This window comes from Megalobrama amblycephala, linkage group LG21 (assembly GCF_018812025.1).
Source record: "Megalobrama amblycephala isolate DHTTF-2021 linkage group LG21, ASM1881202v1, whole genome shotgun sequence".
NCBI classification, from domain to species: domain Eukaryota; kingdom Metazoa; phylum Chordata; class Actinopteri; order Cypriniformes; family Xenocyprididae; genus Megalobrama; species Megalobrama amblycephala.
In genome coordinates, this window is record NC_063064.1 from 7,703,139 (window position 1) to 7,727,235 (window position 24,097).

Sequence of the window (24,097 nt, forward strand, 5' to 3'; positions counted from 1 at the left end):
GGTGTTATCAGTGTCCATGGTAAATGATGAGTGGCGGGACCAGAAAACAAAGGATTACGTGACAGTCAATGACAACCAGGATGAGACGGTGAATGTAACATTAGCTCCCCCCTCCGGCAAGGTGAACATCATAGGGGTGGCCGGAGGGGGCTCTGGAGGTTAACGGAGTGATGGTGATGGAGTGATGAAGGGAAGACGACGATCCCCTGGTGGCGTAGGTGGATGACTGCTGGCACAGACCCAGAGCTCCCAGTCCACAGACCCAGATCTGACAGTCCATGGCCGAGTAGATGGAGGGCGGAGTCCAGATGATGTAGAGCGGACTGACGGCATCTGGGGGACGACCGACGGAGACTCGGCAGGTGGATTCCGGGGCGCAGATGGAGAGCTGGCGAACTCCCGCGACGTCGCTACCTGGGAGACTGCGGCGCTGTTCTGGCGATGACCGGTGGAGGTGGAGCTGGAGATCCCGAGGGCTGCGGTGACGTTGGCTCGACCGAGGATAGAGGCGACTCCGAGGGGAAGGAGGAGCCCCCTGTAGCCGAAGGGGTGGAGGGACGGAGTGTTAACGACAGTCTCGTAAGTCCAATGCGGAAGAGGAGGGATGACTGACCAAGGGGGAGCCGGCCGGATGAGGGAGACCGGAGGAACCGTCAGTCGGAGGGTCTCCGGCAGAACCGTAGATGGACGGAGCCTGGATGGAGCCGGCAGGTCGACGGGCCGAGATGGAGTGACGAGGTCAGCAGCTGAAGGCGGATCCACCGGAACCTCTGGCCTACGTGTTGCTGGTGGGAGTGTGACCTGCGGCTCGGCGTCAAAGGGGTTCCCTGGAGACGGCGCAGGGCAGATGACATCCAGCAGCGATGTAGTAAGAGGACTGGCTAAGCATGGTTTTGTTGTCAGCGTGGGTAGAGGATCTGTAAAGGAAACACAGTCCATAATAATGTCCTTGTCGGATGACAATGATGAACATGATGGGTGGGAATTAATTCATTGCTAAAGTCAATCAGCCAGTCCTCCCTCTCCGTAGTAATTTCTCCCTCATCAGCAGATGTTGTGGGCTCACACCCCTGGTCAGACGTCAGGTGGAGTTCCACTTCCGGGGCGCGGGTCACCTCTGTCCTCGGGGTCTCGGGATCTGGCTGACCGGTAGCTGCTGGTGGTAACTCTCCGTCTGCGGGGGGCTCGCACGAGTACTCCGCGGTCCGTGGGGAACATACGGGCTCTGGGTCTGGCTGTGCTCTAGATTGGGGACGAACACTCTCCAGACACCTGATGATATGCTCCGTCCAGCTGAGTCCGGAGGTGTCTGGGAGGTCCACGGGACGATGGTAGTTGGCCCCAATCCAGAACAACGACTTCAGGGTTTTGTCGTCGTAGGGGCAGGCGAGTGCAACACAGATGAATTCCTTTGTGAACAAACAAAAATCGTGGTTCTCCCGAGCCACGATCGTGAACATGTCGCCATAATCCATTTTCGGTTTCGGTCCGGTATTCTGTTGCCTTAGTTCTCCAAGGAAGACGAGGCAGGCAGGTTCAAAGACGATAATGTAGTTTAATCTCACATAGTAGTCAGGAAACATAGAACACACGTAACATACAACAATACCGGACGCTAGACTGAAGACAGGGAGGAACTTAAATACACAATACTAATGACAAACAGCTATGGGTGTAATCAGTGTCCATGGTGAATGATGAGTGGCGGGAACAGAAAACAAAGGATCACGTGACAGTCAATGACAACCAGGACGAGACGGTGAATGTAACAATTACATCAAAATTACCCAAACTATCAAAAAATTATGAGATAATAACAAATTATCTGTATGACGGAATGGCAACTTTCCCCCTTGGTATCGAAAATGGTATCAAATATTGATGTTTTTAAGGTATCATATCGAAGTTGGAAATTCTAGTATCGTGACAACACTACACTGAACTGACATCAGCTGAACAATGACACTATGTTCTTTTTAGAGCTGCTTTACAGCTGAATTGATCTCTGTTTGTATTATGGAATCATTAGCTCCTTTCACACAGCAATCCCATGCTGTTCCACACAAGCAACACAGTTCTGGCTTTTTACCGGTAAGAGACCATTCACACATCAGCAGCAAAATATCGGTAACTTCTGTGATGTCAGTCATCGGAAATGATCTTTAAACACTGCTTTGTTATCTTCATTCGCCCACATGAGGAGAAGCACTTTAGTTTCACTATCTGTTCAATTTGACATTTTTGTTGTTCATTTTTCAACATTTTTTGACGTCTGAGTACGCTGATGAATGCTCTCGGCTCTCGAGCGTGACACGTTGAAAAAGCTGTGAGACGTGTCGCAACAGTCAAAGATGATCACCTAGAACATATTTAAGTATGAAAACTATTAAAAAGCTTACTGTAAACAGCGTGGAGTAATCACCTCATCTCCATAAGAACTATGATTGGCCCAAAGCAGACTTCTTACGTCAGCACATTCCGACTTTGCACACGCACATACCGGTAATCTTCATTCTGCGTTCACACAGAGAAACATTACCAGTAATTTACTGGTAATGTTACAACTTCCCTTACTGGTAAATTGCCAGAAACAATTTACCGGTATTTTTAAAAAGGTCCTGTTCACACATGATCTCTTACCAGTAATTTACCGGTAATTTACCAGTAAAGACTCTATATGTGAAAGGGGCTATTATTTTTCTGTTTATCCCTGTAAAGCTGCTTTGAAACAATCTCTATTGTATAAAGTGCTATATAAATTAAGGTAATTTGACTTGACTTATATAAATAATATTGTGCCACCACAAGCATTAATCCTAATGGTAAACTTAAAACTGAACTCTAACCCTAATAATAAACCTAATCCCCAATCCTTTATCCTAATGCTGAAACCTTATACCTATGCTGAAAGTATACAGCAGCAGATGGGGCACTAGATTTATTTATGACTGTCTTTTATTTGTTTGTAAATTAATATTTCTATGGTCATACGCTACAGCAAGCCGGTACTTATTAAAATGAGAAGTCATCAAAGGTTGAGTTATTGTGCTGCATTTAACAAGTGAAAGAAGATCGTCTGCTAGGCTGGAGATTAAATTTGAAAAAGCGTAGCGTGACGCAGGAAATTAAGTTATATCTTCCTACGTAATTTATTTTTCAGGCCGAAAACTAAATGAATATTGTTTGTGTCTAAGCAGAGGCTTGTTAAAAACTGTGGCGGGCTAAAAGACGAGATCCCCACTGGTGCCAAATTAAACAGTCAGCCAAAGTGGGTTTTGATTACCTGCCATCAGCCCTCATCAATCATGTCATGCAATTCAAACAACCCCATTATCCTCTACAACATAACACAACACAAGCTACTGGACGCTAAACACACACCTGAGCCAGCGGACGCCAAGCGCAGGACTCTCTGCCAATACGGTGGAGATAAGGAAGATTGGCCAGTGTGCTGCTTTTGGCTAAGCATCAAATTCAAGTACTCTGAACTCCCTTCGCAAAGCAGATACAATTAATATTTAATTTTTAATTCTAAATTAAATTTTTATTTATTAAACGAAACACCTTTTAATGATAGGCAGCAATAGATGTGCATTTCTTATTGAAAGCAGAATGCATTTGAAGTGTAATAAATCCTAGAAATCCCCCAAGAGCCACTTATTACACTAGAGACTCAATCACAATAAATCATTTTTAATTGTTTTAATTGAGAAAATGCAACATCTCAATGTTATGCGGGTCTTTTTGTGGCCCATGTTCCTGTTTGGACATTTTCTGCAATTTTCTGCTTGTACTAAACAAACAAACTTAAATGAGTCAAATGTATCACGAGTCACAAGAGAATCTTTCGTAACAAAACACAATTCCCGAGAACGTTCCGCTGTGTTTTAATAGTGCTGAACCTCCACATCGAATTGCTCCAAGAACAAGTAGACAAATTCTGTTGCAATATTTATCAGCTGACACAGCTAACGAATGAACTGTGATGATCAAGCCCTCCTTCAGCAGCTTGCGGTTCTTGGAAAGTTGACGTTTCAGGTAATTGTTGAGGCCACATGCAAACCGGACGGAGAGAAACATGTAACCAATTAAGTCAATGCAGACCAATGGCCATATATTTTACCTTCAAAATTGTTTTTCTAAGGCCCCTTTGTTTGTTAAACATCCAAACTTCACTTTTTTCTTGTGTTTGGGACTGGTGAACACATCGTTGTCTGTATTCTATAACAGCCAAGAGCTGGAGATCTGTTCAACCTCAAAATCAAAGGAAATAAAGGATGGCAGGGCTTAAAACAGACCAAGACGTCTGGTCTTATTAACCTGGGTCTAGTCAGGGTCCAGAGACCAGCGACTGTCAACTCCTTAATAAACTCGCTCTCTCTGACACACTTCAGAGGTTTGGATTCTTATCCAACAATAAAATATGCACCACATTTTTGGGATGTGATAGAATCTTATCCATTTTCTCCCAGGATATCTCTGATTCGAAACTATGAAAAGCTCCCGGTCCAGGACCACTTCATTGTGCAGGAATACTTGGATAAGCCCTTCCTAATGGAGGGCTACAAGTTTGACCTGAGATTCTACATTCTTGTTACTTCCTGTGATCCACTGCGTGTCTTCCTCTACAACGACGGCCTGGTTCGAATGGGTACAGAGAAGTACCACACGCCAAACGAGTCAAACCTGGTAAGTTATGATGTCATCAAAGCGATGTGAAAATTGTAATTCTATGTAGTAAATGGACTAGAAAAAAGTAATCAAAACTGACTCCATTAAAGGATTAGTTCACTTTCAAATAAAAATTTCCTGATAATTTACTCACCCCCATGTCATCAAAGAATGTCCATGTCCTTCTTTCTTCAGTCGAAAAGAAATTAAGGTTTTTGATGAAAACATTCCAGGATTTTTCTCCATATAGTGGACTTCAATGGCCTCCAAATGGTTGAAGGTCAAAATTAGTTTCATTGCAGCTTCAAAGTGTTCTACACGATCCCAGACGAGGAATAAGAGTCTTATCTAGAGAAACCATCGCTCATTTTCTAAAAAAATAAATAAAATTATATACGTTTTAACCATAAATGCTCATCTTGAACTAGCTCTCTTCTTCTTCTCTATTTGAATTCCAGCAGTGTAGACACTGCTAAGTGTATTGCTGCCCTCCACAGGTCAAAGTTTGAACTAATTGTTGCATACTTGCACTAGCATATTGTATATGACAATTTAGTTTAAACTTTGACCTGAGGAGGGCAGTAATAAACTAAGCAGTGTCTACACTGCCGGAATTCTAATAGAGAGGAAGAAGAAGAGAGCTAGTTCAAGATGAGCATTTATGGTTAAAACGTATAAAATTTCTTTTTTTTTTTTTTTTTTTTTTAGAAAATAAGCGATGGTTTCTCTAGATAAGACCCTTATTCCTCGTCTGGGATTGTGTAGAATGCGTTGAAGCTGCAATGAAACTAATTTTGACCTTCAACCGTTTGGAGGACATTGAAGTACACAATATGGAGAAAAATCCTGGAATGTTTTCATTAAAACCCTTAATTTCTTTTCGACTGAAGAAAGAAGGACATGAACATCTTGGATGACATGGGGGTGAGTAAATTATTAGGAAATTTTTATTTGAAAGTGAACTAATCCTTTAATGGTCAAAACCCTCTACTCCATTCAACTCACATAGACACTTTTCACAATCCAGCAACTCCTGGTTAAAAAAGTAATTGCAAAAGCTGTTTCATATTGACTTTAACACTACATAATTGAGGTAACAGATATTAGTCAGAGAAGGCACCATATTTAATGTGATAAGAATGTGTATCTTTCAGCAATTCTTGCATAGTAATTTTTTTGGTGAATCCATTATTAAATAAGTTGCCACATTGTAAAGTTTGTGCCAATGACACATGGAAAATCTTCAAAAATCCATTCTAATGTAAATGGTTGAAATGTAAACACCTTTAAAACCTATTTCTTTTTTTTTTTTCTTTTTTATAAAAAAAAATTGTCATATTGTAAATCTTCATAAAAACATTCTTGTGTAAAATATATTGTGAATCTTAATACATAAATTCTTGTATAAAATGTTGCATTACATATATTCATACAATATTATTGTATTGGCAATCTTTTTAAAACCATTCAGTGAATTGTTTGTAAGGAAATAAATGTGACAATTTATATAATATTGGTTTTATTTACATAGATGTACTTCTTTGAGCTGACAAAACACTGACATTGTGCTTTTTCACTCATTTCAAAAAATGGCATCTATACTCTGATGGACTTTCATTTTTTTTTTTTTTTTTTTCCCCCTCAGAATCAGCTGTACATGCACTTGACCAACTACTCTGTAAACAAACACAATGAGAACTTTGAGCGAGATGAAACGGTGGACAAAGGCAGTAAGCGGTCTATTGGGTGGTTCACAGAGTTCCTTCGAACCAACGATTACGACGTGGCCAAATTCTGGGGCGATGTATCAGTGAGTTATTTTTATTTCTTACACAATTTTTCTTACACAAATGCATCGTTTCCGCTTCAGAAGCCATTTATTAAAGGTTTGACACTTAGAAGCTTATTTTATTCACTGAATTTAAATTACTTCTTGAAAACATACTTTAGGATCTTTTTAGGATATTTTTGTGTGAGGATCAATCCATTCGATACAACTTCAGTATCGAAAGTATCAATAATTCAGGATCAAGTCCGCCAATCCCTAACCATTGGTTTTTCCATGCACATGCACTGATGATCTTCAGATATTATTTTTGCAACTCATTTTAACTAGCTAACCCATTTAGGGCCTTTCACAAAGGTCATGTTCTTACATCTGTATGTGCTATTTTTTAATTGTCTATGCAAGACTTGCACTAGTTGGACAGTTGCAATGTATTTCACTTTCTTTTTAGCATTTATGTCTTTTTAAGGCACTGTCAAGTTAAAAGAAGTTCTACAAATTATGCATATGATGTCATCGTTTCACACACATCAGAAGACATCGCTCAACCAGATTTTTCTCCACATTTCTATTAACTTTACAGATTAATGGCTTTAATTTCATATCGCAATGCATATCACAACCCTGATGATAAGCTTATCGAGATTTGCAGTATTTTTCAGAATTCGATAGATAATGCAGCTCTACTTTAATCATCCTCCCTGGCTCAGGTTTCTTAATTGTATCAAATGTTCCTTTCAAAAACGAATCTGTTTCCTGTCAGTGTGTTACCAGTGTGACAGCTCTGCCCTTATCTCTCTCCTGCTTCTGTTTGCACTGTCTCTTTCTCCTTGCTGCCCACTTCACTCTTTTGATCTAATTGTGATTTTTTTCCATTTTTTAAATTAAGAGCTCATCCACTCACTGCACGTCTGCATCTCTGTTTACTCCTTTGCCAGGCATTCAGAAGTGTCACCATTGACCAAGCGTGCACCTTCTCTGTAATCCAGTGTCTCTGTATTGCTTTACATGTTGTCCTTTTTTTTTTTTTATTGAAATAATTTCTCAGGTGTGAAAACCGGTCTGAAGACCTTACTAATGTTAAATTCTCATTCATGTGTCAGAACAGATATGCATGAACATTTTGAGTCTATTTGAAGACACACACACACACACAATTCTTTCTGTTCTCTGTGGAGGATGCATGCTGGGATCTAACCTGCTTCTCCGGAACTGCACGTTTGGGGCCTGCGGGACGCTCAGCAAACGTCCCGCCGGTTATCTGCCCCTCATACTTCAACACAGCCTCTGTTTAATCATGCAGGGAGACCGCCGGCCTGCCAGACCTCTGATAAGCAAGTACAGCAGCTGATACAGGCCGTCTGTTCCTGTCTTCCTACGATCTGCCCCTGTCTTCCTGTAGCGTGCTGTCAGTCTTTGACCTATCATGTCTCTTCAGGGTGCTGGGATGTTAATGAGTCCCTCATACGGGCTGTTTGCACATGCAATGAGATTTCACGAGCATGCCCTCACCGAAAGTTAACACAATGTCATGCATATCTTGCGATTAGTGCAATTCAATTCACAAACGTCCACCTTTGATTGTACTGTTTGGAGTTGTTTAAATTTGTTGTGTTGTCTTTCATAACAAAAGTGTGTTTTGTGCGTGTGTTCGCAGGAGCTGGTGGTGAAGACCCTGATAGTGGCCGAGCCACATGTCCTCCACGCCTACCGTATGTGCCGCCCGGGTCAGCCACCAGGGAGCGCCAGCGTCTCCTTTGAGGTGCTGGGTTTTGACATAATCCTCGACCGCAAGCTCAAGCCCTGGCTGCTAGAGGTCTGTTTTCACCTTCTGTCCTCAATCAGTTCACTTTTTGATCCCAGTTATGTTGATATACAGTATACAGTCCACATTTGATTGTCATTGCGTGTTAGAAGCCAACATGATGGAGGATAATACCGCAATAGGACTTTTTTGTACCTCTTGACCATCTAAACACTTTTATTTTATTCTTATTTTATTATTATTACATTTATAGTGTTATCTATATGTGCTGAAAAAAAAAATCTCTCCACACCTTTTCATTGCTAATTTTTCACTGCATGTCCTTAGTACATCCTGACAGTAGTAAGACACACACACACACAAAAGGGTTTGCGCTGGTGCCAGCTGTTAGTAAATCCGGTCCAAAATGTATTAGCAATACACAGTAGAAGAGTAGTTGTTTTTTACAGGAAAAACAAAACAAAACTGCCAGCTGTGGTTCCCAGATAATTCAGTAAAAATACAGTAAAAATTTAAACATGTTTACAGAACAACCTGTATATTCTACAGTTTAGAACAGTAATTTATCAGTAATTAAAAAACAACAACAACAACAAAATTTTAAATCGGTAAATGCAACAGCTGTAAATGCAAAAAAAAAACATAATGCAAGACATTTTCCAAAATGTACATACATAATTACAAAATACACATTTCAGATATTAATACAATAGTTTAAATATTATATACACAAATATTTCATATTAAATATAAAATTATTTATCACTTTGTTTTTAAACATTTTCTTGAATTTACCAGGTGAAATACACAATTTTAATCCCTTATCACAATTATTCCATAGGTTTAACCCTTTGACAGATATACATCTATTTTTTTGTATTAAGTCCTTGCCCTTATTTTTTAAAAACATATATAGTCTTTTTAGTTTATACTGACTTTCTCTTATTTTGAACAGCCTCTGGATACAATTTGGAAGTACATTTGTATATACCTTATACATTATCTGTGCAGTATAAAAATCCACTAAATCAACAAATTTTAAAGCATGTAATTTATTAAACAATTTATTTGTTGGCTCATAATAGTCAGCGTTTTTTATAATCCTTATAGCTCTTTTTTGTAACGTATATATTAGGGTTGCAGGCACTCCGCTTATTGTACCTTATTGCTTGCTTTTAGCACCTAGAAATTTCTTTTCAATTTTTTATTTTTGCTCGTGAATTTTATTTTTTTATTTACGTCAAATCCATTAACACATTTATTGACATATCACTTAAGACTTACTGATATAAAATTATAATTAAAGCTTTATTTGGAGTATTTCTTTATTGCACAATGTACATTTCTTAATGTTATGCTTAAAAATTGTTTTAATATCACTATTAATAAGTATTGTATGATCTCTGTATAATATCAGTCATAAAATGCAAGATATTTAAAGTGTACCTAAAGGATACTTGTAATAGTTCCAATTTAGCACAATCAAATATACTTGAGTATATCTTTAGTTGTACCTCAGCACTACTTCCGCACAAATAAAGTGCATTAAGTACAAAATTAGTTGTTCCGATTTTGCTGACTTTAAGTATGCCAGTTTAGTATACCAAAAGTACAATTGCAGGGTATTCTGTATTTAGCACTTAAATATGTAAATGTATTTGTAGTATACTTAGCACAAAATAAATGTATTTCAAATACATTTTAGTATATTTTTTTTTCAATAGGGTTTTCTGCTGAAATAGCAAGACCACGCTGCTACTAAAAAGTGTTTTGTACTTTTAACATATACTTACATCCACCATAATAACACAAGTGGTAAAGAGAAATAGCCACATGATGAATCAAAGTTCAGTTTTTCCACAAGACAAGGTAAAGAAGGACATGCACACATACTGTATACAAAACACCATTATGGTAACACACATGGCACTAAAATAATGTAATAAACATTCATTTAGTAACATACAGATAAAACCCTAATGTACTGATAACAAAAACTAAGAAAAAATTCAATTAAAAAGAATTGTCACATAGGGAATTCTAGGAATGTCAGTTTACGGCTTTTCACTGTTAATTATTAGATGATTTGTTCTTTTTTCCTGATGAATGGTGCATTTAACAATATTTTACTGTAAACTTACACAAAATGTAAGGACAGCTCAATTATAGCTTTTCTCTGCATATAGTTTAGGAACTTACTGTTAACCAATTAACAGGTTTTTACTGTTGCATTTTTATAGTCCTTTACAATTAAATATTAAAACAAGTAAACAAGTAAAACATTTTACCGTGATAGTTTTACGTTGGAGGATAGCTAAGCTTACAAAAGTACACTGTAGGACATGCAAATATTGGGTAAAATACTGGGTTTATAATCAATGCTTTTCAGTATTGAATGCAGTCTACCATCTTGGATTGCAATGCATTTAGGGATTGCCTAATTCATGAAAGATCTTTTAGAAAGCTCTTTTTGAATGAGATATCAGAACCACAATGCTTCTGCTGATCTTTTGGAACTTGTTTCACATTGGTTGCATTGCCTATGATGCCTAAAAATGCAGTCTAGGTAGACAGCTCAGTAGGTTTTTAACAAAGATATAGATTGGAATGATTGCTAAATGATACCCAATTTAATTTTGTGGAAAGGTGAATAGGATGCATTCACCTCAGCTTTTGCTAAAGAATGTTGGGTTTTGCGTCCTTTTGTTCAACTTTTCACCATTTAAGGCAAAACTTTCCATGTAATTCAGCTAAACAAGGGACTCCCACTGAAAGATGATCTAAAGAGGCAGTTGTTTGTGTGTTTGAAAACAGTTGGTTTCTTAGATTCTGGGGTTTGGCATTTTTTTGTTCTGTTTCTCATTTTCATTTCCTTTTGCTGTGGTGTTCTGTAATGTTGGATGACAGTCATCTAAACAACATTTTCCAGCCGTTCCCAGGATGGACATCTTTTAACTCGACAAACATAAAATGATTGTGCTGACTATGCCTCTTCACCATGTGTTTGTCATGGTTATTGCTTAACCATATAGCAGCAATTTTTTTTGGGTGAATTTTAGAGGACACCAAACATTCTTCACAACCTAGTTTGCATTTAAACATTTATTCATGGGTGAATGGACGTCACTGATCAAGGTCGAATCACTGTCGATTTTTTTTTTTTTTTTTGCAAGAAAAATCAATGTTGATATCACAAAGCTGATGTCAATGACATTCTTAAAGATTCAATGTTGTATTTTGTATGTATATATGTATGCATGTATGTATTTTGTTACCCTTTTTAAAGCCATTTTGTAATGGGTAGTCTGAGTTCTGTTTTGTGACTTATTTCAGTTCTGTGTTTTTGTGTTCAGTCATTTTCCTGTGTATATCAGTTTTGATTAGTTTGGTCAGGTGTGTCTCATTTTGTTAATTAGTTTTTTTCAATGTATTTAAAGGTGCCATAGAATTGAAAATTGAATTTACTAGGGATGTCCAGATCCGATCACGTGATCGGAAATCGGGCCCGATCACGTGGTTTCAGACTCGATCAGAATCGGACGTTACCTCCCGATCAGGACTCGGATATATATGTATTAGGGGTGCAACGGTTCTCGGTAAAAAATCGAACCGTACGGTTCTCCACTTACGGTTCGGTACGCACTTGCACCGCGGTCCATCTCGAATGACGACGCATCTATTGGTTAATATGGTTTGTTTAAAATAGCAACGTGGAAAACAGACAGACAGAGTTCAGATAATGTATGTTTCAGTCGATGGATGCGCAAAACTTTACAACAACGATAATCAGAAAGCGTGGACAAAACAGTTACTCTTTGTAAACTGTTAACTGCGAGTGCCGTATGCTCTAATGTCCAGTCATTTACGCCGTCATCGCCGTTGATAGCGCGAGCGCAGGTGAGACCTGAACAGCACACGTTGCTATCTGTGTTTAAACTAACTCATTTAAGCCTTGCTGATTTACACCTTTAAGAACAAGACGCGAAAGAGAACTCGCGCACTGTGAGAAGATTTGTGTGCGGTCATCCGAAGCGCGCACACGCTTATTTCAGTCAGCGCGCAAATACTGAGTTCTCTTTCAAGTCTTGCGCTTCAGCGGACAAATTCATACAAAAATTATGTCAACATGCCCATCTTAGTGAGTATCCTAGCAAACATAGTCGGTTATGTCTTAAGTGAACGTATATTAGTCGAGAAAGACAGCGCATGTGTAACAGTATATGTACTGGATCGTGCATGTCTTATAGGGAAAAAAACTATTCCTGCTGCCTGTTTTTAATGTTAAATCAAACAACAAATAACAAAGAAATCACTCACTGCTCTTGACTGAATAGTTTTTGTAACTTCAATAATGATTAATCTTTATTTATTTTATACAGTAAAGATAATATGCAGTGTTATTTTATATTTGATTACTTTATCCATTTTCTGTACGTGAAAATTACTGTTAGATACCTGAAAAACCTGAAAAGCACTGTTCCTGGATCCTGGATCTGTTTTTTTGCTCTTCTTTATTCTTTTTTATGTATTATAGAAGTATCGGATCGGGACTCGGTATCGGTAGATACTCAAAATCAAATGACTCGGACTCGGACTCAAGGGCAAAAAAACGTGATCGGGACATCCCTAGAATTTACCTCAGCATAGTTGAATAACAAGAGTTCAGTACATGGAAATGACATACAGTGAGTCTCAAACACCATTGTTTCCTCCTTCTTATATAAATCTCATTTGTTTAAAAGACCTCCGAAGAACAGGCGAATCTCAACATAACACCGACTGTTACATAACAGTCGGGGTGTTCGCCCCCAATATTTGCATATACCAGCCCATGTTCAAGGCATTACACAAGGGCAGCCAGTATTAAAGTCTGGATGTGCACAACCAAATCATCAGACTAGGTAAGCAAGCAAGAACAATAGCGAAAAATGGCAGATGGAGCAATAATAACTGACATGATCCATGATAACATGATATTTTTAGTGATATTTGTGAATTGTCTTTCTAAATGTTTCGTTAGCATGTTGCTAATGTACTGTTAAATGTGGTTAAAGTTACCATCGTTTATTACTGTATTCACAGAGACAAGAGAGCCGTCGCTATTTTCATTTTTAAACACTGAATAATGTCTGAATAATGCATAAACACAACTTCATTCTTATAAATCTCTCCAATAGTGCAGCATTAGCCTTTAGCCACGGAGCACCATCAAACTCGTTCAGAATCAAATGTAAACATCCAAATAAATGTCGTACTTATGCGATTAGCCATGCTGCATGACGAACACTTTGTAAAGATCCTTTTTGAGGGTTATATTAGCTGTTATATTAGCTTTGTTTATGTAATGATAGAGTCGAGAGCTCGGGAGGGGGCGGAGAGCACGAGCAATTAAAGGGGCCGCAGCCTGAGTTGGCGCATTTCAAATTATGCCTCAAAATAGGCAGTTAAAAAAAATTAATTAAAAAAAATCGATGGGGTATTTTGAGCTGCAAATTCACAGACACATTCAGAGGACACCTTATATAGACTTATATTACATCTTGTAAAAAAACATTCGATGGCACCTTTAAGATCTGTGTTTCTTTCAGTTCTTGGTCAGTTTCTTGTCGTGTTTTTACCACCTGTTCGTTCTGTTCCTTGTTTCTAGAGAAGAGTGTTTTGTTGAATAAATCTGATACTGCTGCGAGTAGATCCATCTTCTCACCTTATAATGCTACATGTGACGCATTAATTCATTTTAAACGTTTTTAACATTTAACTAACAACTGCTGGCTGGGCAGACTTATATTAGGGGCTTTTCGCACTGAAGGGAGCCTTTTCATAGTTCCTTAGAACTATGGGCTGAAGTACCCAGATTTTGCAGTGTTCGCACCACTGGAACTAGGAATGATTTTAGTTCTAGGAACTCCTTTTGGGGGAATTAAATTAGCTCCTACTTCAGAGTAGAGTCTAAACCAGCCCTATAGGAACTTTCAGTGACGTAAGTGTACGTTGATTGGTCAAACGCATGTCAAACACCGGCACCCAGCATTTTTAAAAAAGCTATGTAAACATTTTTACTTCACGAACATGGAAGTAGAACATGGTTGTCATAGGAGATTTCGTCTCTTAGCCCCACTTTTTGCTCTTTCAGTTGTGTAGATTATGCATTTACATTCCATCTCCTGTTATCACGAATCCCACGACAGACAACAAACACAGCTCTGATCACGGCCTCCTCCATTCACAGGTTTTTAGCATTTGTAAATGCCGCGCTTAAAGACGCCGCTGTTGGCCGCTTCGGAGTTCCTATCCCCGGTGCAAATGCAACTAAGAACATGGCCCGGTGGAGAAATCAGTTCCTGGGGAACTATCCTTGTGGCTACTTCCTATAACTGAGTTCCTAGAACTATTCGGTGCAAAAGCCCCTATTGAGGTAAATGTCAATTTTGTAGGGCTGTCAATCGAAACTTTAATAATTAAAAATATTCTTAGTTTAGTGTCTATATCAGTGGTCACCAACATTTTTAAGCCCAAGATCCTTGACCTCGACCTTTTTGAAAGACAAGATCTACTTGATAGAAAAAGACAGCCCAGATTGTATTTAGTTTTTTTTTTTCGTGGCCAATGTAGATTCTGATTTATTTATTTATTTTTACAAGCAAATTGGCCAATTCTGATACTGGTTGCAGATATTCATTATTAATATTATTATAATAAACAAAAATACATAGCCATTTCAAATTGGGAACCACTGCTTTTTAATCACAATCCAAACAAAGATGCTACGCACATTGCATGAGCAGTTGTTTTTTTTATTTTAATTAGATATAATTTCAAGATTTAAAGCAAAAACAGAACAGTCTGACTTTATCTTTGTGAAATTATAAATGCTACACACACAAAAGCATGAAACAAAAACAGCAGGCTGAATGTGACGCAGATTCACTCTCTGACAGCAGGTAGCGCTTATGGAGCAGCAGTGATTCAGTGTTTCCTTGGTTACCGCTGTAAACAATGCTGAAATGCGCTAATAATGAGCTACTTTATTCTGAGGTAAGAAGAAAATAAAATGCCATTGCCATCGAAATCTTCCTGAAGACTGATCTCCTTTTAGAGATGAATTCATAATCCCTCACCCCCAATTCAATATTTATATTTTCTTCCTATATTTCGAGCATCGTGAACAGTGAGCTGCTCTGCCTGCTACAGAATTTTCTCCTCTTCGCGTCCGTCTTCAGCGTCTCTGGCCACTTGTTAACGGCCGTTTACAGACTCAGGCATGATGTGGGCTATTTACCTTTATCTGTCTGTCCCAGTAGCTCCCGAAAATAACATAAAATAAATACAAAAATACAGTACAAAATGGAGAAATGTAATGTATTTTGTACTCATATTTCTGTTATTTTCGCGAGCTACTGAAACAGTGATAAAGATCGACCGGTCGATCGCGATCGACGGGTTGGCGACCACTGGTCTATATCATTGAACAATAAGCTGACCTACAGTCCACAGCAATCCATTCTGGAAATCATCTTTATCAATTTGTCCGACATAAACATAGAGGCCGTTTACATAAGGCATAAGCTGTTTACATTTTTATTGTTTTGTCTGCAATATTTTCCCATGGCATCTTTGGCCGTTAGGACGCATCATGGTTTTAAGGTGATGTGTCAAGTAAAAACAGTTTTCGAGCTGTCTGGGTGCATGGAACGTGTCCCGTGTGAATGGTTCTTCACTCATTTTGCACTGCCTAACCACAGTAAGGGTGATTTTTTTGACTGGCAAAAAGTGGTACTTCAGGGTTAATTTGATCTAATCAAAAATTCTGTTATACAAACTGGTCAAGGCACATGATTAAAACAACAGCAGTATTTTGATATATTTGATTGTTTTAACAATCTATGTTATATTGGCAGCCCTACACATTTTTTAATGCTTTTGACTTGAGAAATGTGGCTGCCTTTTACATTTAAAGTGGGATTCCTGCACAACAGCAAGGATAAATGCTTAAATAGCAGCGTATTCAGGACTGACGTTCAGCATAAACACAGGGCTGAGTTTGCTTACACCAGAGCAAGAGCAGACTCTCTTCCCGTCTTTCCTCCGTTTGACAGACATGCTGCAGAAATGTAGGTCAGGACTGTGAGTTAAGATGGTTAGGATGCAGGAATGCTGGCGCTCTTACATGTGGGGTAATGTGCCGTTTGCTAACCCAGAAAGTTCCATGTCAGGTTTTCTGGATCGCCCACACTTCTGTGTGGCAGTTAAAGCATGACCTAAATCTTTTAACCCAAACTTCTGGCTGCAGCTTCCATCTTACTAACCGATTCTAGAATGTAAAATGCCTTGGGATGATTATTTTTTTGCCATTGGTTAAATCCTCAGAAGAATTTGATCTTTTATTAGAAACATTTTATTTTTGGGCTTTTTGCCCTTTTTTTTTTTTTTTTTTTTTTGATGATAGAAACATTAGAGAGGGAATTTTACTAAGGGATTAGAATCACACTGCAGGTTGAATTCAAACCTACGACTCCCATGTGAGCACCACTTTATGGCACATATGTGCTCACTGCTAGGCCATGGCTCTGAAAGAAATGGATCAGATTTTCTTTTTCTTTCTTTTTTTTACTTTAGTTTTTGGACTTTTGCCACTTTTTAAGTGAGACATTACAGAGGAGATATTATTAAGGTAATAGGATCAGGGTTAGGGTTAGGTTTTTTAGGGCGAGTACGTTTGTTATGTGGTATTTTCTTCTATTTATTTTAACATTTGCCACTTTTTTATTGACATAATAGAGAGGGGGGATTTTTTTGTGGAACTGGATCACGTTGCAGGCTTTATTTGAACTTGTATGTCCCACTTGAGCACCATAGCTAGGTCACGGGTCCAGAGAAAGTGCAATTTTTGTTGTTGTTTTAAGTGAAGTCATTGTGAAATTTTGGTGCAGGTTTTAGGAATGTCTGGTGTTGAGTGACGGTCGTTCCCCTGCAGTTCTCCGGCACTATTAGTGTCTCTTTTCAGGTTTTGGGAGAGAACACAAACTGTGGTGGTAGATGCAGTCGTTCAGCCCCAGTGATAATGATCCCTCAGTGCTACTAGCAGCCGCCACAAACTCCCATCAATTAACATCCCACAAGCTCCTCACTGAGGGGGAAAAAAAGCTGTTTCTTTTTCACGCTACATTTACTGAGCGAACATTTATTTCCGATTTCAAGTGATTAGTCAAGACACATATCCACACTGCAGCGTCTGACAGAGAGAGGCAGGAGGTGTGATTTTCTGCTGTCTGTTCTCTTGTGAAAGTTTCAAAGCTGACTGTCGTAATCTTTAGTGGATAAATATTGGCAATTGTCCGCTATGGTATTCTTTCAACTTCGTCCATCATCCTCTATTTAATTTCAGTTTTGATGGCTCACTCTTATCAGATATTCTATGAAATTTATTTCTTTGAAGCAGAAATTGTTACGATTGATCTACAATTATAATTTATTCAGGTTTCCGTACATCTGCAGGTCTTCTGATTCTTTTATCAAGACACTTTACTGTCTGCTGCAGTGGCAACAAAAAAGTAAAATGTAACCTCTTACTTTGACAGAGAAATGTCATATTCTCCTTTTCTTCATCGCTTATCAACTGTTTTTCATTTTATTTTCAGTTTCTTTTTCCTCCTATTTGCAAATGAGGCTGAAATGTCATCTGGGGTTTTACAATACCTTCAAACTGGCAACTCTCTCTCTCTCTCTCTCTCACTCGCACACATTTTACTGAGAGCTCTAAAACTTGTTTTTTTAAAGGACCACGGCTCAAACATTGATACATTCATTTACAATCAACATTCAATTGCAACAAAACACCAACATGCACACACACAAACACACACACACTCAAATAGACAACAGGTAAATTGCTCAAACACACAATTTCTCAAGAGCATACATTGGATATATTAAAGGGTTAGTTCACCCTAAAATGAAAATTCTGTCATTAATTACTCATGTCGTTCCAAACCCGTAAGGCTTTCATTCATCTTTGGAACACAATTGAAGATCTTTTTGATGAAATCTGAGAGCTTTCTGTCCCTCCATTGACAGCTTATGCAATCACAACTTTGACGCTTCAAAAAGTTCATAAAGAGATCATAAAACTAATCCATATGAATTGAGCGGTTTAGTCCTTTTTTTTTTTTTTTTTTTTTTTTGGAAGAGACTCAATCACTTTATAACAGATTAAATTTAGCCTTTTATTCACATATAAACATTGATCAGCGAACATAAACAGAAGCTCAACCGAAACTGATTGATGTGCAAGAACAAACCTTTTCCGAAAGCTCAAATGTGCTGCGTAACACACGACGTCAAGCAAACATGCTTGACCTTCCTTTTACCACAACTGATGTGTGAGTTGATGAATGCTTATATGTGAATAGAAGCCTGAATTAAATGTGTTCATCATATAAAGCAATCGTGTCTCTTCAGAAAATTTGAACAAAACCACTCAATTCATGGATTAGTTTTACGATCTCTTTATGAACTTTTTGAATGGAGGGACAGAAAGCTCTCAGATTTCATCAAAAAGATCTTCATTTGTGTTCCAAAGATGAACCAAAGTCTTACGGGTTTGGAACGACATGAAGGTGAGTAAATAATGACAGTTTTTTTTTTTTTCTTTTTGTTATACAAATACACTTAATTAACACATATCATTAAAACACCAACACATGCACACACAAATACAGACTGCTAAAACACCCAACACTAACATGCACATTTTTTAAAACCACACAAACACTAAAACAAGGGTTTTCAAACTGGGAAACCCCCAGGGGCTGCAAGAGATAATTAATTTTCCGCCGACAATTTTAGAGAAAACATGTTTTTTATTATTTTTTTTATTTTTTCCAGGGCTGTCAAAGTTAAAATGCTCACTAAAAATATTAAACAAATATGCAGTTAAATATGTTAATAATAGTAATAATAATAAAAATAAAATGATTATAAGTCATGTACTGCTTTTTTTTTAATTTTGCTTTCAAATGACAGGTTAGGAAAATAATTAATTGTAATTATTTTATATTGACAGCATACATTTTTAACAGTAAGAAATACAAACAAAATCTACATATAGTTATTGATTTATATTATATATATATATATATATATATATATATATATATATATATATATATATATATACATTTTTTTTTTTTTGACAATGATGTGAATTGAAATTGAACATCTTTTCAGGTTTATACATCTAACTGTACACTAAAAGTGGGTAGAAAAAATCTACACTTACTGCAATTCAAAGTAAATAGTAAATAGTAAATAGTTTCCAGAAAATATTTAAAAAAAAAATAAATAAAAAAAAGTCAGTACAGTGAAAATATAAAAGCTAAATATTTGTTTAGGCTTAATCAAATCACACTTTTTTCTCACACAGTATAAATGGGTCTTTATAAAATAAAATACATATATTGCACATATTACACATATAAACATACAGTTTAAAAGTTTTTCTTTTTACTTTATTTTTATAACGTTTTCACAAATGCAGCTCAGTTCTGGGTACAAATGTTCGCCTTAAAATATGGTTATGTAGGTACACACACATACAATCATTACGCACAAATACAAAATTAAAATAATGTAAACACACTCAAACACACATCATAGGAATACTAACATACACACTCCAACATAAACCTAAATTAAAAAGGCACAAATGGTCACGCGCACAAAACACATCGCTAAAACTCCACTAAACATAACATTTCAAAAACACCAACACATATGTGCCCTCAAAAACACACATTGGCTAAATAAACACTTAACGCACACATACTGACTCACACACACCACACACACACACACACACACACACACACACACACACACAAGCTGCAGCAGCACTTTAGCTCTGGCCAAACAGCTAATGTTCTGAGGCTTTTGTACTGATTTTATCTTCTCTGCGGGTTTTATTCTCCTTCCATTGACATTCAAAACATTTGAGCCATTGATACGAGCAGGAACACAAACATGGAAACCGGAGAAACCTCACTCTCTTTAGCTCGCCTCACATCATCCGCTAGACGTGGTGAGGCACCATTGTCCACGTCTTCACCAGAGCGCATCATTAACATGTTAATCTGGGTGCTGCTCATTCGCAGGGCTGCTGGGAAGGTTCGTCCACTCCACAGGTCAAACAGAAGCATCTGAGGGACTTGAATAGCCATTAGTCAAATGCTGTGGTGCAACATTGATATCACTCCCCCCCTGGGCCATCTCTGTCTTTTTCCCCCTCTTTTCTTTCCAGAAACTGCTCACACTGGAGCCGTTAAGCTGGCATGACGAATAATGCAAAGGCAGAGCCACAGAGAGAGAGAGAGAGAGAGAGAGAGAGAGAGAGACAGAGGGGAAACATGGCTTCTCAATTCACATGTTTCAATGAGTAGGATAGTGTCTGGATGCTTTTGAAAGCATTTCTGTTCCAAAACGTAGCGAGCCGCCTACCTAGAAAGCATTTTAGGGCAACATAAGTGCGCTCCTGACAAGACAGCTGTTTTAAAAGGTAAGTGGCAACATTATGCTGCCTTCTACTTGGCTACAGTTTAATGCAGCATTGCGTGTATTTTTCAGAAGGCAATCCCACAATGCATTGTGACAAGCACATTAAGCGGTATGTACAGTACTATGTAGCAAATCTGCTTGATTGTTATATCATATATTATCACCATATATTACATATATTAAAAGTTGCATATATAGTACATCCTACATATAGTATAATCATGTAAAGCAATACATACTATATAACAGATCTTGTGTGATTGTTTGTATCGTTGCAGAATGTAAACTGTATTTTGCACAGCTCTCTCTTTATATAAAGTTGGATATATATTATAGGGTTTAAAACTTTGTTTTTACCAACATAATGTGGAAAATATTGTGAAATGTATATTATCGAAAAACATGTAGGGCGTGATCAGTGGTAATTTGTTGGGATGTAAAAAGATTTCTTTATATGACAAGTTGTAGGGGAGGCTCTGAAAAATCAGAGAGTTTTATGATGTCTGCCACAAAGGAAAGTTGGTTCAACAGCTATTACATTTTGATTAAAAACTACAAACATTTTTTTTTTTTTTTCCCTATAATCATTAAAAGTAAAACTGAAATAGAAATCTAAACTTAACTGAAATGAATAATCCATTTCTGAAACAAGTTTGAAAATAGAAACATAATAGTAAATAAATAGTAAGGTCAGTTAATTGTAAATGTTCATATTTCTGGGGACAAATTTATACACAAAGTATAGCCCCCCCCACACACGCACACACAAACACACACACACGTTGGCTTTCCATGGTTTATGGGGACTTTCCGTAGACATAATGATTTTTATACTGTACAAACTGTATATTTTATCCCCTACCCATCACAGAAAGCTTTCTGCATTTTTACATTTTCAGAAAACATCACTTAGTACACTGAAAAAAAAAAAAAAATGTTCTTATTTAGTATTTTAGTTTTGTTTACCAGTTCAAATATCTAAACATTTTTAAATCAAGATATATTTACTTGAGAAGCAAAATTACTTAAGATACGAAGTCTCATTTTATGAAAAATGTATCAACATGAAGTGAGTTTTTGCTAAAAAGAGGAAAATCTGCCACTGGGGTCAGAAAAATATTATTTCAAAGGGAAAACATTTTTTTTTTTTTTTTTGGATGATTTATAAGCTGTTTTCCTCATGGGGACCAAAAATATCCCCACAAGGACAAGGATTTTGGATATTGCCATCTTTGCATTTTGTATATTTTCTCCCCATAACGTAGGGTATACTTGAACCACACACACACACACACACACATACAGGATTGTTTTGCTGTCTTAGTGAGGACATTCCATAGGCGTAATGGTTTTTATACTGTACAAATTGTACATTCCATCCCCCTACACTACCCCTATTCCTAAACCTACCCATCACAGGAAACATTCTGAATTTTTACATTTTTAATAAAACATTGTTTAGTATGTCTTTAAAGCTATTTTAAATATGAGGACTCATGAAATGTCCTCATATTTCATGTTTACGTCGTAATACCAGTGTAATATCCTTGTCATTATACAAATCTGTGTCCTCATAAATCACAAAACCACACACACACACACACTCTCTCTCTCACTCACTCACTTATGCTGGTTGTATTCCAGCTCCTTTTTCACTAACACAAATGCACTAGCAGTGATCTTTACCAATCTCTTGGATTCCATGTGGGTTTAATGTTATTGCAGCGACTGTACCTGCAATAAGGACAGAGTAGGGGAAAAAAATAAAACAAATTGACTTTATTTTGTGTTTAGCTTTCGTGAAGGTTGTGTCCTTGACGCTGTTGGTTTTCTGACAATCATTAGAGAAGCAGCAAGTGTCCAGGGACAGGAAGTGCTTCTCAAGTGTTTGCCAAACGCAGGTCAAGTAGAGCTTTAAGAGCTCACCCGCACACCCAAGATGATCGAAAGCACACTTATCTAATGCTCCACAGCCTACTTTTCTCAACATGACATAAACATATTTTTTAAGTCATGAGGTAAAAACGTAATAATAATATAATGCATTTTTTAATTCATTATTGACTCTTCGTGTCATTCAAAACCCATATGCAGTTATTTTTCGTGGAACACAAAAGTAGCATTTTTAATAGAACTGTTACACAGCTCTTGTCATAGAACTGCTAGGACAGTTTGCCATTTTGCAGTAGCATTGTGTGAAACAGGCTTTAAATTCTTTAAAATCTGGATGCTTTTTTAATTGAATTTATTTTAGTAATTTTTGGGTTAACCATCCCCTTAATTTAGCTATGCTAGTCTTGCCATTTTGAGATTTATTACAGTACATAGATAGTGGAGTTTTTTTATTTATTTATTTTGAAGAACCTTAAAACACTTGGTGTATTTGGTGGTTTTAAAAATATTTTTAAATTCTACCAGATGCGTTTATTTTTTAAGCACTATGAATTTGGTTTTACGCATTAGGAATTCATGCATAAAACAGAATTTTACATCTGCCAACTTCCTTAAGATTTCTCACAAGATGATCATAAATTATTCAAACATGCGTCATGATATGAGATGTGTGCTTTCCCATATATGCATCCACGTACACACATATCTAGCGCATTCACTGTTGGGTTAATTTGATTTTCCTTGCATGTATTAACCGTCATGCTTCTCTATTTAATTTTTATGCTCTTAATTAAGTCATAAAGCTGTGGTTCAGTGAGTGAAAACTCTAGGTGGCAGTGTTGCTCTTCAGTACTGCTCTTTTCAGCTTTATTAAAAATTATTACAGGGATCTATTCATCTGTCTATATCAGAACAAAACTAAATTACATAGCTTTTTTAATGCAGTCTCACAGGAAAAAAATAAAATAGTATATTTTATAAAGACCTGCATCAAATCTTTCTGTCACCTGAGTGTTTATTTTGTATGACAGTCGGTGTGTGTTTGGGAATTTCTGATAGGGGGCCAGGTCAGTGGCTGGCCCCAAACACGCACAGAAACACTGATTGGGTTTCGCTGTTGGAAGCAGCCTCTCCAAATGCGACAAAAGAACAAAATAGTGATTGATAAGGATGTGAAACACGATCCGCACGCCTCTCTCCGCAGCTGCTCCATTAGCAGAACTCAGATCAGTATTCCTGCACGTACAGCGTGCTGAGAATTTCAGCAAGTGTTGTTTTGTTTATCCTGATGTTGTTTATCCTGCATGCATGCACATTCAGTACTGTTGCATAGTAATGCATTGTATGCTTTGGATCATTGCAGATATCATACTGCTATTTATAGCTATTATTTAAAAAATCAATTTCTATCCCAGAGATTTATATTACACCTG

At 37.4% G+C, this 24,097-nt stretch overlaps 1 protein-coding gene across 3 annotated transcripts in view; it reads left to right on the top strand.

Annotated features, from left to right (window-relative positions):
- The window catches only part of ttll7 (tubulin tyrosine ligase-like family, member 7), a 127,841-nt gene that overhangs the window by 36,620 nt on the left and 67,124 nt on the right, over window positions 1–24,097 (top strand). For all 3 annotated transcript variants that reach the window (XM_048172758.1, XM_048172757.1, XM_048172760.1), the window contains 3 exons: window positions 4,473–4,689; window positions 6,317–6,481; window positions 8,115–8,273. In XM_048172758.1, the coding sequence (XP_048028715.1) occupies window positions 4,473–4,689; window positions 6,317–6,481; window positions 8,115–8,273 (541 nt within the window). The remainder of the gene's footprint in view (window positions 1–4,472; window positions 4,690–6,316; window positions 6,482–8,114; window positions 8,274–24,097) is intronic.